The sequence below is a fragment of the Heptranchias perlo genome, chromosome 10 (assembly GCF_035084215.1).
Source record: "Heptranchias perlo isolate sHepPer1 chromosome 10, sHepPer1.hap1, whole genome shotgun sequence".
NCBI classification, from domain to species: domain Eukaryota; kingdom Metazoa; phylum Chordata; class Chondrichthyes; order Hexanchiformes; family Hexanchidae; genus Heptranchias; species Heptranchias perlo.
The window spans coordinates 54,120,625-54,132,061 of record NC_090334.1 but is presented as its reverse complement, the minus strand read 5'-3'; the positions used below and the strand labels follow the sequence as shown (position 1 = coordinate 54,132,061).

At 41.8% G+C, this 11,437-nt stretch overlaps 1 protein-coding gene across 1 annotated transcript in view; it reads left to right on the top strand.

Moving 5' to 3' along the window:
• Window positions 1–6,129: 6,129 nt before the first annotated feature.
• Window positions 6,130–11,437, top strand: part of LOC137326782 (brain-enriched guanylate kinase-associated protein-like) — a 32,020-nt gene continuing 26,712 nt past the window's right edge. Inside the window, exons 1-2 of the mRNA XM_067992177.1 lie at window positions 6,130–6,212; window positions 11,196–11,339. Of these exons, the coding sequence (XP_067848278.1) occupies window positions 6,130–6,212; window positions 11,196–11,339 (227 nt within the window). The remainder of the gene's footprint in view (window positions 6,213–11,195; window positions 11,340–11,437) is intronic.

Below are 11,437 nucleotides of genomic sequence, written 5' to 3'. Positions count from 1 at the left end.
CTTGCCCTCAATTCCATGAGCTTCAATTTTAGCTAACAGTCTCTTATGAGGGACTTTATCAAATGCCTTCTGGAAGTCCATATAAACAACATCCATAGACATTTATCTGTCCACTCTTCAAAAGCCACCTCTTCAAAAAATTCAATCCCGTTCGTCAAGCATGACCTACTCTTTACAAATCCATGCTTGTACTCTCTGATCAGCTGAAAATTTTCAAGGTGTTCAGTCACTCTATCCTTAATTATAGACTAGTAATTTCCCAACAACAATGTTAGGCTAACTGGTCTATAATTCCCTGGTTTCTCTCACTCACCTTTCTTAAATAGCGGAGTGACATGTGCAATTTTCCAATCTAAAGGAATAGTTCCTGAATCGAGAGAACTTTGGAAAATTATAGTTAGGGCATCTGCAATGTTCTCACCTACTTCCTTTAAAACCCTGGGATGGAAACCATCTAGTCCTGGGGATTTGTCACACTTTAGTGCCCTTATTATCTTCATTACTGTTAATTTGCTTACGTTAATTATGGTGTTCTTTGTATCTCTCCCAGTCATGAGGATCTGTGCTATTTTCTCCTTTTTTGTATGCTTTTTCTTTTAGTTTTATGTTGTCCCTTACCTCTTTTGTCATCCATGGCTGTTTTCTTTTGGCAAGTGGAGCTCTTGCCCCTTAGGGGTATAAACTGGTTCTGTATCATGTTAAATTCTTTTTGAACACATCCCACTGATCTTCTGTTGTTTTAACCATTAACAGATTTGGCCAGTTTATTGTGGACAGTCTCTGTCTCATCCCGTTGAAGTCAGCCTTACCTAAATTTAGAATCTTAGCAGCTGATACGGGTTTCTCCCTTTCAAACACAACTTGAACTCGATTATATTATGATCACTATTAGATAAATATTCACGCACCGTTAGGCTGTTAACTAAATCTGGCTCATTACTCATTATTAAATCTAATATGGCCTGTCCCCTTTTTGATTCCAGGACGTATTATTGCAGAAAGCTGTCCTGAACAGACTCAAGAAATTCGCTATTTTTCTGATATGAGCTAATCTGCTTATCCCAATCAATATGAAAGTTAAAATCCCTCATTAAATCCACTCTGCCTTTGCTACATGCTTGTCTAATCTCTGCATTTATACATTCTGCCACTTCATAGCTGCTACCAGGGGGCCTATACACAACTCCCATTACAGTCTTAAATCTTAATTCTACCCATAAAGTCTCCACTGCCTGCTTACCTCTCATTATATCCTCTCTTATCATTGAAGTGATTTCATCCTTAATCACTAAGGTTACTCCTCCCCCTCCAGCAGTTGCCCTATCCTTCCTATTGACCTTATAACCTGGTGTAATCAGTTCCCAGTCCTGACCATCTTGCAGCCATGTCTCAGTAATGGCTACCATGTCGTACCCTCTAAGTTGAATTTGCGCCTGTAATTCATTGCATTTGTTCCTTATACTCCATGCGTTTGTATAAAGAAAGCTTATTTGGGCCACACACCCTAACCTGTCCTTCTGCTCTAATGTTGTTTTTCTCACACATTTCTTATTTCTCTCTCCTAATTTAATTACTTTACATCTTTTAGTTGTCCCTTTACCTTTAGTGTCTACCAGGAATTAGAATCAATATGGGTGGAAATTAGAAATAACAAGGGGCAGAAAACACTGGTGGGAGTAGTTTATAGGCCCCCTAATAGTAACAAAACAGTTGGACAGAGTATTAATCATGAAATAATGGGAGCTTGTAACAAAGGAAATGCAGTCATCATGGGGGACTTTAATCTGCATATAGACTGAGCAAATCAAATTGGCAAAGGTAGTTTGGAAGACGAGTTCATGGAATGTATTTGAGACGGTTTCCTAGAGCAATACGTCATGGAACCAACCAGGGAACAGGTTATTTTAGATCTTGTATTATGTAATGAGATAATTAGTAATCTCACAGTTAACAAACCTCTGGGTAAGAATGATCATAATATGATAGAATTTCACATTGAGTTTGAAAGTAACATATTTAAGTCAGAAACTAGAGTCTTAAACTTAAATAAAGCCAATTACATAGGTATGAGGGGTGAGTTGTCAAAGGTAGGTTGGGAAATTAAATTAAAGGGCTTGACAGTTGAAAAGCAATGGCAAATATTTAAAGAAATATTTCAATATTCTCAACAAGTATACATTCCATTGAGAAATAACAACTCCATGGGAAAAGTGATCCATCTGTGGCTAACTAAAGAAGTTAAGGAGAGTATTAGATTGAAAGAGGAGGCCTATAATGTTGCCAAGAAGAAAAATAAGCCTGGGGATTGGGAGAATTTTTGAAACCAACAAAGGACGACCAAAAAATTGATAAAAAGAGAGAAAATAGGATATGAAAGTTAACTAGCAAGAAATATAAAAACGGATTGTAAGAGCTTCTATAAGTATGTAAAAAGGAAGAGAGTAGCAAAAGTAAGCATTGGTCCCTTACAGGCTGAGACAGGAGAAATTATAATGGGAAATCAGGAAATGGCAGATGCATTAAACAAATATTTTGTATCTGTGTTCACAGTAGAAGACACAAAAAGCATACAAAAAATAGTGGGGAGCCAAGGGGTAAATGAGAGTGAGGAACTTAAAACAATTAAAATCACTAGAGAAAAAGTACTGGACAAACTATTGGGACTAAAAGCCGACAAATCCCCTGGACCTGATGGCCTACATCCTAGGATTCTAAAAGAGGTGGCTGCAGAGATGGTGGATGCTTTGGTTATGATCTTCCAAAATTCTCTAGGTTCTGGAACGGTCCCAGTGGACTGGAAGGTAACAAATGTTACCCCGCTATTCAAGAAGGGAGGGAGAGAGAAAACAAGGAACTACGGGCCAGTTAGCCTGACATCGGTTGTCGGGAAAATGCTGGAATCCATTATTAAGGAAGTGGTAACAGGGCACTTAGAAAATCATAATATGATTAGGCAGAGTCAACATGGTTTTATGAAAGGGAAATCGTGTTTGACAAATTTATTAGAGCTTTTTGAGGATGTAACTAGCAGAGTAGATAAAGGGGAACCAGTGGATGTAGTATGTTTGGATTTTCAAAAGGCACTCGATAAGGTGCCACATAAAAGGTTGTTACACAAGGTAAGGGCTCATGGGGCTGGGGGTAATATATTAGCATGGATAGATGATTGGTTAAAGGACAGAAAACAGAGAGTAGGGATAAACGGGTCATTCTCAGGTTGGCAGGCTGTAACTAGTGGGGTGCCGTAAGGATTGGTGCGTGGGCCTCAGCTATTTACAATCTATATTAATGACTTAGATGAAGGAACCGAGTGTAATGTATCCAAGTTTGCTGATGATACAAAGCTAGGTGGGAAAGTAAGCTGTGAGGAGGACACAAAGAGTCTACAAAGGGATAGAGACAGATTAAGTGAGTGGACAAGCAGGTGGCAGATGGAGCATAATGTGGGGAAATGTGAGGTTATTCACTTTGGTAGGAAGAATAGAAAAACAGAATATTTTTTAAATGTTGAGAAACTATTAAATGTTGGTGTTCAGAGATACTTGGGTGTCCTCGTACAAAAAACACAAAAAGCTAAGATGCAGGTACAGCAGGCAATTAGGAAAGCAAATGGCATGTTGGCCTTTATTGCAAGGGGGTTGGAGTACAAGAGTAAGGAAGTCTTACTACAGTTGTACAGGGCTTTAGTGAGACCTCACCTGGAGTACTGCGTACAGTTTTGGTCTCCTTATCTATGGATGGATATACTTGCCTTGGAGACGGTGCAGTGAAGGATTAATAGATTCATTCCTGGGATGAGAGGGTTGTCCTATGAAGAGAGGTTGAGTAGAATGGGCCTATACTCTCTGGAGTTTAGAAGAATGAGAGGTGATCTCATTGAAACATATAAGATTATGAGGGGGCTTGACAGGGTATGTGCTGAGAGGTTGTTTCCCCTGGCGGGAGAGTCTAGAACTAGGGGGCATAGTCGCAGGATAAGGGGTCGGCCATTCAAGACTGAGATGAGGAGAAATTTCTTCACGCAGAATCTTTGGAATTCTCTACTCCAGGGGGCTGTGGATGCTGAGTCATTGAATATATTCAAGGCCGAGATGGATAGATTTTTGTACTCTAGGGAAATCAAGGAATATGGGGATCAGGTAGGAAAGTGGAGTTGAGGTCGAAGATCAGCCATGATCTGACTGAATGGCGGAGCAGGCTCAAGAGGCCGAATGACCTACTCCTACTTCTTATGTTCTAAAACATAATTTCTGACTATCACTCCACTCTCTTCCTTTTCATTTGTTTTAAAATTATTATTTATACTACCTTTTCCACCTGAGCCCTCCACCCCTCCCCCCACCATTTAACAGTTTAACATTCTTGTGATCGCCCTTTTCATCCTTTGCACTAGGACCCTGGTCCCAGCCCAGTTCTGGTGGAGCCCGTCCCAACGGTACAGTTCCTTCCTGTCCCAATACTGGTGCCAGTGTCTCATGAAATGGAACCCCTCCTTCCCATACCACTCCTTCAGCCACGTGTTCACTTCCCTAATCTGCTTATCCCTATGCCAATTTGCACTTGGCTTGGGTAATAATCCAGAGATTATAACCCTTGAGGTCCTGTTTTTTAATTTAGCTCCTGGTACTCTACAACACTGGCATCTACCCGACAATGTGGAAAATTGCCCAGGTATGTCCTGTCCACAAAAAGCAGGACAAATCCAATCCAGTCAATTACCGCCCCAGTCTACTCTCAATCATCAGCAAAGTGATGGAAGGTGTCGTCGACAGTGCTATCAAGCGACACTTACTCACCAATAACCTGCTCACCGATGCTCAGTTTGGGTTCTGCCAGGGCCATTTGACTCCAGACCTCATTACAGCCTTGGTCCAAACATGGACAAAAGAGCTGAATTCCAGAGGTGAGGTGAGAATGACTGCCCTTGACATCAAGGCAGCATTTGACCGAGTGTGGCACTAAGGAGCCCTAGTAAAATTGAAGTCAATGGGAATCAGGGGGAAAACTCTCCAGTGGCTGGAGTCATACCTAGCACAAAGGAAGATGGTAGTGGTTGTTGGAGGCCAATCATCTCAGCCCCAGGACATTGCTGCAGGAGTTCCTCAGGGCAGTGCACGAGGCCCAACCATCTTCAGCTGCTTCATCAATGACCTTCCCTCCTTCATAAGGTCAGAAATGGGGATGTTCGCTGATGATTGCACAGTGTTCAGTTCCATTCGCAACCCCTCAAATAATGAAGCAGTCCGAGCCCGCATGCAGCAAGACCTGGACAACATCCAGGCTTGGGCTCATAAGTGGCAAGTAACATTTGCGCCAGACAAGTGCCAGCCAATGACCATCTCCAACAAGAGAGAGTCTAACCACCTCCCTTTGACATTCAACGGCATTACCATCGCCGAATCCCCCACCATCAACATCCTGGGGGTCACCGTTGACCAGAAACTTAACTGGACCAGCCATATAAATACTGTGGCTATGAGAGCAGGTCAGAGGCTGGGTATTCTGTGGTGAGTGACTCACTTCCTGACTCCCCAAAGCCTTTCCACCATCTACAAGGCACAAGTCAGGAGTGTGATGGAATACTCTCCACTTGCCTGGATGACTGCAGCTCCAACAACACTCAAGAAGCTCAACACCATCCAGGACAAAGCAGCCCGCTTGATTGGCACCCCATCCACCACCCTAAACATTCACTCCCTTCACCACCGGCGCACAGTGGCTACAGTGTGTACCATCCACAGGATGCACTGCAGCAACTCGCCAAGACTTCTTTGACAGCACCTCCAAAACCTGCGACCTCTACCACCTAGAAGGACAAGGGCAGCAGGCACATGGGAACAATACCACCTGCACGTTCCCCTCCAAGTCACACACCATCCCAACTTGGAAATATATCGCCGTTCCTTCATCGTCGCTGGGTCAAAATCCTGGAACTCCCTTCCTAACACCACTGTGGGAGAACCTTCACCACACAGACTGCAGCGGTTCACCACCACCTTCTCAAGGGCAATTAGGGATGGGCAATAAATGCCGGCCTCACCAGCGACGCCTACATCCCATGAACGAATTAAAGAAAAACTCTCTAAACAGGACCTTCTGCCTACTCTTTCCTATGTTGTTGGTCCCAACATGGACCACAACAACTGGATCTTCCCTCTCCCTCTCCAATATCCTTTCAGGCCGGTTCGAGATAATCCTCACCCCGGCACCAGGTAGGCAACATACCATGTGGAGCTCTCCATCCTGCTTACAAATCATCTTTTGTGAGGCTGTTAAGGTTTTAGAAGCAAAAGTGGGAGTAAATATCTGCAATTATCATCCAACCACTAATTTATTGCTTTTCGCACCTTAATTTGCAACTGGGACTGCGTTAAGCAACCCAATATAGTACCAGATACAACCATGCAAATTAAACAAAAAATTAATTATTCGATTTTTGGTGGTGAGTCAGACTTAATTTCACTGGTGGCAAAAAGAATTTATGAAAAAGAAGAAGGTAATTATAGCCTCAAAATGAAAGCACTTAAACCAGGTAGGTGTTCATCAAAATGCCTGGGCAAAAATTGCCCAAAAAACTAAATAAAAATTACAACACTAAGAATGATTGAGCTGCAGGATACATCTTAATAAATGGGAAGCAACGGAGAATGCAGTACAGAAAAACATGGAACTATGTCATCCGAAAAAATTATGTTCCCTGGCAGCAAGAAAACTTTCCCATTTAAATCTCTTTGGTGCTTTAAATACATTGATTTCTTCAGTTTTAATAAAATTCTCAGACATTTTTCAATGCTATTTTCACAGAACAAACACACAACAAACACTGCTCATCAAATCTTTTAACTGAATTATTTTGGCAGTTACATTTTGGCAACTCAGATGTATGTAATTAAAGGTATATTAGGAAATAGGAAGACAGGAGACAACTAATGACCAAAAAGCTTCAGGATCAATTTTTAGAGCAAAAGGCCATATGCTGCATTTCAGTTTGGTTTAAATGCTGAGATTTCATTGTTTCTCTCTCACAATCCATACAACATGGCTGGGGAGTCCAGAACCAGGGGTCACAGTCTCAGGATACGGGGTATGCCATTTAGAACCGAGATGAGGAGAAATTTCTTCACTCAGAGGGTGGTGAACCTGTGGAGGCCAAGTCATTAGATGTATTCAAGAAGGAGATAGATATATTTCTTAATGCTAAAGGGATCAAGGGATATTGGAAAAAGCGGGAACAGGGTACTGATGATCAGCCATGATCATTTTGAATGGCGGAGCAGGCCCGAAGGGCCGAATGGCCTACTCTTGCTCCTATTTTCTATGTTTCTATGTAAACCCTGTTGTAATGTGATCTCTTATTACTATACTCTGTGCATTTCTAACTTGAACTAAAGTGGTAAAGATTGGATTAGTGATGCACTAATCTTTCAGATTAACGCCCCAGCGTTTTAATTCTAGCTCCAACTCTTAGCACTCTACTTTGTTATTTCTAACCTGATTCTAGTGTCACTAACCTTGACTTTGCTATTGCTCATGCTTCAGTCCATGCTACTGTCTGTAGGGACCAAGGAGAAGTATGAATGTCAATATACATTAAAATTTTCTGGCCCGTTGCTGGTCCCACTGTCCCCCACTGCTGGTTGCATCTCAACATGGTCGATCAACATGATACTCTCCTCTGTTGTCCAGCTCAATGGGACTGCCCTTGCTTGGTTCCTCTCTTATCTAGCCAATTGTAGCCAAAGCATGTCCAGCAATGGCCTCTTTTGTCACCCCCTTACAGTTACCTCTGTGGTCCCCAAGATCTATCCTTGGCCTCCTCTTCTTCCTTATCTACATGTTGTCCCTTGGAGAAATCATCCACAGACTTGGGGTCAGCTTCCACACTGTATGGCTTCATGGCTAATTTTCTTTTGGCTATACGGCTAATTATCTTCTAAGCTTGTTAGTTTTAATATAGATATAGGCAGATGACACCCAGCTCTACCTCTCCACCAGTTCGCTTGACCCTTTCACTGCCTCAGTGCCGTCGGACTGCTTATCCAACATCGAGTATTAGAAGAGCAGTAATTTCCTCCGGCTAAGCATTGGGAAGGCTGAAACCATCATCTTCAGCCCCCACCACAAATTCTGTTTCCTCGTCATTGACTCCATTCCCCTCCATAAGCACTGCCTCACTTTGACCTTGAGCTGAGCTTCCAAACTCACATCCTCTCCACCATAAAGACCTCCTACTTCCACCTTCATTACATTGCCTGCCTCCACCCTACTTTGGCCCATCTGCCACCGAAACCTTCATCCATGTCTCTCTCATCTCCAGACCTGAGTATTCCAATGTTCTCTTGATAGGCCTCCCTTCCTACCCTCTCTATAAACTTCAGCTCATCCAAAATTCTGCTGCCTATATCCTATCCTCCACCAAGTCTTGTTCATCCAACACCCCAGTCCTCGCTGATCTATATTGGCTCATGGTCCCCCAACACCTCAAATTTAAAATTCTCATCCTTATGTTTAAGTCCCTCCATGGCCCCCTCTCCCCCACCCCGGTGGATTTTCAGCCCCTTTACTGTTTTACTGCAAATATTGTTTGACAAAGCTTTATTGTTTAGAAAGAAAGATCTTGCATTTATATAGTGCCTTTCATGGCCTCAGGACACCCCAAAGCACTTTACAGCCAACAAAGTAATTTTGAAGTGTAGTCACTGCTGTAATGTTGGGAAACAAAGCAGCTACCTTGCGCTCAGCAAGGTCCCACAGATCAAGTCAAAATATATTATCATCGCATCACATGCTTGTGATATTATGAAAAAATGGAACATGGTTCTTCTCCCTCCCAAATAAAAGATGTTCGCAAATCACATTTTGACATGAAGACAGCTTTGAAAATTGGCCCTATAGTTTTGGAATAAGACACACTAAAAACAGTTCACAGAATTGGGGGAAAGTGCATGATGTCAAGAATTATCTCCAGGCTGCTCTTGACTAACTGAGAACTGCATCGATGGAGACAGCATGGTTCCAGCCACACAAGAAACCACCCTCTTAGTACAGGAGATGCATGGAATTCCTAAAGATATGCTTGCAGCTGAGAATATATTGACAAGTAATTTTCTGTCCAGGTTGATGGAAGGAACTCCAAATGGTGCTGCATATATACTTCAAGTTGTTATAGTGTTTGAAACCACATTGACTATTCTAAACTTTTTCTAAGGTTGTTCTCCTTAGAGCAGAGAAGGTTAAGAGATTTGATAGAGGTGTTCAAAATCATGAACGATTTTGATGGAGTAAATAGGAGAAACTGTATCTGGTAACCAGAGGACACAGATTTAAGATGATTAGCAAAAGAACCAGAGGCGACATGAGGAAACATTTTTTTATGCAGCGAGTTGTTATGGTATGGAATGCAGTGCCTGAAAGGGTAGTGGAAGCAGATTCAATAGTAACTTTCAAAAGGGAATTGGATAAATACTTGAAGGGAAAAAAATTACAGGGCAATGGGGAAAGAGCAGGGGAGTGGAACTAATTGGATAGCTCTTTCAAAGAGCCGGCACAGGCACGATGGGCCGAATGGCCTCCTTCTGTGCTGTACCCACTATGATACTATGATACATCACTCTAACATCGCACAATGTAGAAGCATGACACTTTCTTCTACTATATAGACAACTAATAATTACTTCAAGTAAAAGAAAAGCAGCTAAATGGCATGTCATTAGCACGAATTGTTTCAGTTTGCAGACAATGATGAAAGAGACAATTCATTGAAATGTAAAAATTCTAGAATAAAAGAACTTACTATCTTGAAGATGTTACAATGAAAGACTTAAGTTCAGTCAAGATCTTTCCAATTATGAAATGCACATCAAATTCAGGAGATAACAAATTAAAATACACCAGCATATGGAATAAACACCGATGCTGCAGTACAAAATGTACATTGTTGCAGGAGCAATTTAATCTTGAGTATTCTCCTGGATTCTGATGTATATCATGGTTATACTGTTACCTCCTAAACTTCAAAACATTGTTTAATGTGGAAATATTAATGGGAGTTGAAATTTACTACCAGTGAAGCTGCAGAAAAGGGCATGGTGGTGATGACATGTTCCGAGGGTAGATTTTCCAATATGGGGGCAGTTAACTCCTGAGCGGTTAGAAATGGGTGCAAAGCTCGTCAGCAATGAAATGGGTTGTTTAAGGATCATTCACTGAATCTTATTACTATATCCTTTAAATGAACTTGCATCTACAAGTCATTCCCCAACAACCCTGGATGCTCAGGGGCGAACTTGCCAAGACTCCATGTCACTGGTGGAGCCTCAAACGCATCAGGCAACTTTTCAAAAAAAATCACAGCTACTTTGTCTGTGCTTTTCCATCCATTCACATTAATGGACAAAAATTGCAGGCAGTGTACTCAGGATTTTCCAATACATTCCCAGCTGTGTATGAGGCCCCACCAGTGACGTGGAGCCTTGGAAAGTTCTGCATCCAGATTTTATGAGTGTGGGCATCGCTCACTGTCCCGCATCATGAAATAATGTGGATGACAAAATGATGCCTTCTGCCCTAATTTCCATAATAAAGCTCCTGTCTGTTTCAGGTGGGAGCTTTCTGTCCCTGTTGTTCTGGCCCCATACTCAGCGCAAAGTGCAGGATAAACCCAATTGGAAAATCTAGGCTCTTGAGTTCAGGGTTGATGACATAGGTGCATCCACTGGGAGGGGGGTTGAGGGGGTGTGCTGCCCCAATTTTTTTTTTTAAGTGGGCTATGTCCTGCTCTTCCTCCACTTCAAATTCCAGAATTTACCCTCCTCCAACTCCCTATATATGGTTGCACCCCTAGCTGATGGAAAGAATGTTTTTAATAACTAACCATAATTAGTTTTGTGTGACCTATAATTGGTTTATTCTCGTATGATCAGATTCAGTCTTCTGTGGTTCATACCATACAACTAATAATACTTCTACCTCCTAACCACCAGCTATTGACTTATCTCTCCTACTCGTTTCAACCCAATTTGGTGTCCTGAAGTGTAGAGTTTGGCCTTTCACCTGATTTTAAGTTTCACCACTTGTAAGAATGTCAGCTGACTATAGTATACTTTAGAGAAAAGTTACTGTATTAATGTGTAATTATGATACATATATGGAAGAGAGACTTGACAAAGCAATGACAATGATATATTTTATTTCAGTTCTTCACAACAACAGAATGAGCAGCGGCAGAAGCACCACCTGGAGCTGCAGCAGTCAGAATGTGACACAACTTGCCAGTACCTGGAGACAGAGCTGCAGTGCGCACACGAGGAGCTGAAAAAACTGACAGGAAAATTACGATGGTTCATTTTCAGAGAAACTAGTTCTGGAAGCAAAATTAACGATTTGATTAGACTTCAAAACACGTTTTTTGTTCTTTAATATATGTAAAATACTCCAA